Source organism: Mustelus asterias, unplaced genomic scaffold (genome assembly GCF_964213995.1).
Source record: "Mustelus asterias unplaced genomic scaffold, sMusAst1.hap1.1 HAP1_SCAFFOLD_1638, whole genome shotgun sequence".
NCBI classification, from domain to species: Eukaryota; Metazoa; Chordata; class Chondrichthyes; order Carcharhiniformes; family Triakidae; genus Mustelus; species Mustelus asterias.
This window is the reverse complement of record NW_027591583.1, coordinates 2,132-7,500: the sequence shown is the minus strand read 5'-3', so window position 1 is coordinate 7,500 and position 5,369 is coordinate 2,132. Positions and strand designations below refer to the sequence as shown.

Sequence of the window (5,369 nt, the reverse complement as noted above, 5' to 3'; positions counted from 1 at the left end):
TATAAAGGACAAATAACAGTGGACCCAGCACTGATCCCTGAGGCACACCGCTGGTCACAGGCCTCCAGTTTGAAAAACAACTCTACAACCATCCTCTGGCTTCTGTCAAGAAGCCAATTTTGTATCCATTTAGATACCTCACCCTGGATCCCGTGAGATTTAACTTTATGCAACTTTATGTCGAGAGAGCTTTACTCTGTATCTAACCCCGTGCTGTACCTGTCCTGGGAGTGTTTGATGGGGGACAGTGTAGAGGGAGCTTTACTCTGTATCTAACCCCGTGCTGTACCTGTCCTGGGAGTGTTTGATGGGGACAGTGTCGAGGGAGCTTTACTCTGTATCTAACCCCGTGCTGTACCTGTCCTGAGAGTGTTTGATGGGGACTGTGTCGAGGGAGCTTTACTCTGTATGTAACCCCGTGCTGTACCTGTCCTGAGAGTGTTTGATGGGGGACAGTGTAGAGGGAGCTTTACTCTGTATCTAACCCCGTGCTGTACCTGTCCTGGGAGTGTTTGATGGGGGACAGTGTAGAGGGAGCTTTACTCTGTATCTAACCCCATGCTGTACCTGTCCTGAGAGTGTTTGATGGGGACTGTGTAGAGGGAGCTTTACTCTGTATCTGTGTGTTTTGCTGTGGATTTTCTGCTGTGACAATGTCTCTGGTTCTGTTTCCAGGTTGGTTTTTTTCCCAGTGAGTGTGTACAGTTAATAAGTGAGCGATCCACTCCGGTAAACATCCCAACAGGAACAAAAACAGGTCAGTGTGAAGACCACCCAAAATCAGCCAGGGTTCCTGTTCCTGACCACTGTCCAGTGATCCCTGGGTTAGAGAGAGAGGGGGAATCAGCCAGAGTTCCTGCTCCTGATCCCTGTCCAGAGATCCCTGGGTTAGAGAGAGAGGGGAAATCAGCCAGGGTTCCTGCTCCTGATCACTGTCCAGTGATCCCTTGGTTAGAGAGAGAGAGGGGAAATCAGCCAGGGTTCCTGCTCCTGATCCCTGTCCAGTGATCCCTGGGTTAGAGAGAGAGAGGGGAAATCAGCCAGGGTTCCAGCTCCTGATCCCTGTCCAGTGATCCCTGGGTTAGAGAGAGAGGGGGGGAATCAGCCAGGGTTCCTGCTCCTGATCACTGTCCAGTGATCCCTGGGTTAGAGAGAGAGAGGGAATCAGGCAGGGTTCCTGCTCCTGATCACTGTCCAGTGATCCCTGGGTTAGAGAGAGAGAGGGGGAATCAGCCAGGGTTCCTGCTCCTGATCACTGTCCAGTGATCCCTGGGTTAGAGAGAGGGGGGGAATCAGCCAAGGTTCCTGCTCCTGATCACTGTCCAGTGATCCCTGGGTTAGAGAGAGAGGGAAAATCAGCCAGGGTTCCTGCTCCTGATCACTGTCCAGAGATCCCTGGGTTAGAGAGAGAGGGGAAATCAGCCAGGGTTCCTGCTCCTGATCACTGTCCAGTGATCCCTGGGTTAGAGAGAGGGGGGGAATCAGCCAGGGTTCCTGCTCCTGATCCCTGTCCAGTGATCCCTGGGTTAGAGAGAGGGGAAATCAGCCAGAGTTCCTGCTCCTGATCCCTGTCCAGTGATCCCTGGGTTAGAGAGAGGGGAAATCAGCCAGGGTTCCTGCTCCTGATCACTGTCCAGTGATCCCTGGGTTAGAGAGAGGGGAAATCAGCCAGTGTTCCTGCTCCTGATCCCTGTCCAGTGATCCCTGGGTTAGAGAGAGAGAGGGGGAATCAGCCAGGGTTCCTGCTCCTGATCACTGTCCAGTGACCCCTGGGTTAGAGAGAGAGAGAGAGGGGGAATCAGCCAGGGTTCCTGCTCCTGATCACTGTCCGGTGACCCCTGGGTTAGAGAGAGAGAGAGGGGAAATCAGCCAGGGATCCTGCTCCTGATCCCTGTCCAGTGACCCCTGGGTTAGAGAGAGAGAGAGAGGGGAAATCAGCCAGGGTTCCTGCTCCTGATCACTGTCCGATGACCCCTGGGTTAGAGAGAGAGAGAGGAAATCAGCCAGGGTTCCTGCTCCTGATCCCTGTCCAGTGATCCCTATTGGGTGCTCAGGGTGTAAGTTGATGGTGGGCAGATGGAGTTTCCGCCGTTGGGGAGACACAGTGTGTGTTAAGATCAGTATACGGACAGTGGGAGGATCAATCCAGCTGCTCACCATTTACCTTCAACAAGTTTATTCTACACGAAGCTTGCTGGGTTCACAAACTCCTCTGATTCCCCGCAACCCCAGCAGTTGCAGCTGTGTGTAGTTACATTGCGATGGGATGGCGCCAATGAATGTGAACCCTGAGGCCGCCAGCTCAGCAATCTGATTGCCCAGGCTTGAAAGTTCTGAGACGTTGACACTGGGCTATCTCCCCGGGGAATGGACACGGCCTGGTGCTGGTTCCTGATGATGGGGTGGGATTGTGGGAGCGGGCGGGGAGTTCTGGGAGTTTAACGATAGAGCGGTTGTTCCGTCAGGATCTGATTCTGGTTCTATTTCTTCGCAGAGTGTGATGGAGCGGGACCGAAACCAGGACCAAACAATCCACCGTCGCCCACCCTCGGTAAGGACCAGTCGATGTCCCGAGCGCTGGGTACCGCACTCCGCGTTCGTGCGCTATCCCATCATGCTTCATTCCATCAGCCGCTTCCCCAACTCTCCCAACCCTGGTACAGAAAGACGTGGCTCCCAGGATCCAGTCCCACCACATTGTGCAGGGTCAGTGCTGAGGGAGTGCCGCACTGTCAGAGGGTCAGTGCTGAGGGAGTGCCGCACTGTCAGAGGGTCAGTACTGAGGGAGTGCTGCACTGTCAGAGGGTCAGTGCTGAGGGAGTGCTGCACTGTCAGAGGATCAGTGCTGAGGGAGTGCCGCACTGTCAGAGGGTCAGTGCTGAGGGAGTGCCGCACTGTCAGAGGGTCAGTACTGAGAGAGTGCCGCACTGTCAGAGGGTCAGTGCTGAGGGAGTGCCGCACTGTCAGAGGGTCAGTACTGAGGGAGTGCTGCACTGTCAGAGGGTCAGTACTGAGGGAGTGCCGCAATGTCAGAGGGTCAGTGCTGAGGGAGTGCCGCACTGTCAGAGGGTCAGTACTGAGGGAGTGCCGCACTGTCAGAGGGTCAGTGCTGAGGGAGTGCCGCACTGTCAGAGGGTCAGTGCTGAGGGAGTGCTGCACTGTCAGAGGGTCAGTGCTGAGGGAGTGCCGTACTGTCAGAGGGTCAGTGCTGAGGGAGTGTTGCACTGCCAGAGGGTCAGTGCTGAGGGAGTGCCGCACTGTCAGAGGGTCAGTGCTGAGGGAGTGCCGCACTGTCAGTGGGTCAGTGCTGAGGGAGTGCCGCACTGTCAGAGGGTCAGTACTGAGGGAGTGCCGCACTGTCAGAGGGTCAGTGCTGAGGGAGTGCTGCACTGTCAGAGGGTCAGTACTGAGGGAGTGCCGCACTGTCAGAGGGTCAGTACTGAGGGAGTGCTGCACTGTCAGAGGGTCAGTGCTGAGGCAGTGCCGCACTGTCAGAGGGTCGGTGCTGAGGGAGTGCTGCACTGTCAGAGGGTCAGTGCTGAGGGAGTGCCGCACTGTCAGAGGGTCAGTACTGAGGGAGTGCCGCACTGTCAGAGGGTCAGTGCTGAGGGAGTGCCGCACTGTCAGAGGGTCAGTGCTGAGGGAGTGCCGCACTGTCAGAGGGTCAGTACTGAGGGAGTGCCGCACTGTCAGAGGGTCAGTGCTGAGGGAGTGCTGCACTGTCAGAGGGTCAGTGCTGAGGGAGTGCCGCACTGTCAGAGGGTCAGTGCTGAGGGAGTGCCGCACTGTCAGAGGGTCAGTACTGAGAGAGTGCCGCACTGTCAGAGGGTCAGTGCTGAGGGAGTGCTGCACTGTCAGAGGGTCAGTACTGAGGGAGTGCCGTACTGTCAGAGGGTCAGTGCTGAGGGAGTGCTGCACTGTCAGAGGGTCAGTGCTGAGGGAGTGCCGTACTGTCAGAGGGTCAGTGCTGAGGGAGTGTTGCACTGCCAGAGGGTCAGTGCTGAGGGAGTGCCGCACTGTCAGAGGGTCAGTGCTGAGGGAGTGCCGCACTGTCAGTGGGTCAGTGCTGAGGGAGTCCGCACTGTCAGAGGGTCAGTACTGAGGGAGTGCCGCACTGTCAGAGGGTCAGTGCTGAGGGAGTGCTGCACTGTCAGAGGGTCAGTACTGAGGGAGTGCCGCACTGTCAGAGGGTCAGTACTGAGGGAGTGCTGCACTGTCAGAGGGTCAGTGCTGAGGCAGTGCCGCACTGTCAGAGGGTCGGTGCTGAGGGAGTGCTGCACTGTCAGAGGGTCAGTGCTGAGGGAGTGCCGCACTGTCAGAGGGTCAGTACTGAGGGAGTGCCGCACTGTCAGAGGGTCAGTGCTGAGGGAGTGCCGCACTGTCAGAGGGTCAGTGCTGAGGGAGTGCCGCACTGTCAGAGGGTCAGTACTGAGGGAGTGCCGCACTGTCAGAGGGTCAGTACTGAGGGAGTGCCGCACTGTCAGAGGGTCAGTACTGAGGGAGTGCCGCACTGTCAGAGGGTCAGTGCTGAGGGAGTGCTGCACTGTCAGAGGGTCAGTACTGAGGGAGTGCCACACTGTCAGAGGGTCAGTGCTGAGGGAGTGCCGCACTGTCAGAGGGTCAGTACTGAGGGAGTGCTGCACTGTCAGAGGGTCAGTGCTGAGGGAGTGCCGCACTGTCAGAGGGTCAGTGCTGAGGGAGTGCCGCACTGTCAGAGGGTCAGTACTGAGGGAGTGCCGCACTGTCAGAGGGTCAGTGCTGAGGGAGTGCCGCACTGTCAGAGGGTCAGTGCTGAGGGAGTGCCGCACTGTCAGAGGGTCAGTGCTGAGGGAGTGCCGCACTGTCAGGGGGTCAGTGCTGAGGGAGTGCCGCACTGTCAGAGGGTCAGTGCTGAGAGAGTGCTGCACTGTCAGAGGGTCAGTACTGAGGGAGTGCTGCACTGTCAGAGGGTCAGTACTGAGGGAGTGCCGCTCTGTCAGAGGGTCAGTGCTGAGGGTGATTAGTGTGCTCTCTCCGCAGTGTCTCGCAGACACGGGAAGCTGATGGGATTGCTGTTGAATTTTATGAAATCTCGGCCCAGTCGGCAGAAGCTAAAGCAACGCGGGATCCTGAGGGAGAGAGTCTTCGGCTGCGACCTTGGCGAACACCTCCTCAACTCAGGCCTGGACGGTACAACATCCCCCCAACCCCGCAGGGAGGGATGGAGATAGAGGAGAGAGCCAGAAGGGTGAAGGGGAGAGTCTGGAGAGGGAGAGGGCAGAGGATGGGAGAGAGGGAGAGAGAGCGGGGGAGGGAGAGAGAGAGAGCGGGGGAGGGAGAGAGAGTGGGGGGAGGGAGAGAGAGAGAGCGGGGGAGGGAGAGAGAGTGGG

General features: G+C 57.6%; 1 protein-coding gene across 1 annotated transcript in view; it reads left to right on the top strand.

Moving 5' to 3' along the window:
* The window catches only part of LOC144488532 (rho GTPase-activating protein 32-like), a gene marked incomplete at its 3' end in the record, with an annotated part of 73,267 nt that extends 68,098 nt beyond the window's left edge, over nucleotides 1-5,169 (top strand). Inside the window, exons 9-11 of the mRNA XM_078206586.1 lie at nucleotides 676-757; nucleotides 2,495-2,551; nucleotides 5,020-5,169. Coding sequence (XP_078062712.1) covers nucleotides 676-757; nucleotides 2,495-2,551; nucleotides 5,020-5,169 — 289 coding nt within the window. The remainder of the gene's footprint in view (nucleotides 1-675; nucleotides 758-2,494; nucleotides 2,552-5,019) is intronic.
* Nucleotides 5,170-5,369: the final 200 nt, after the last annotated feature.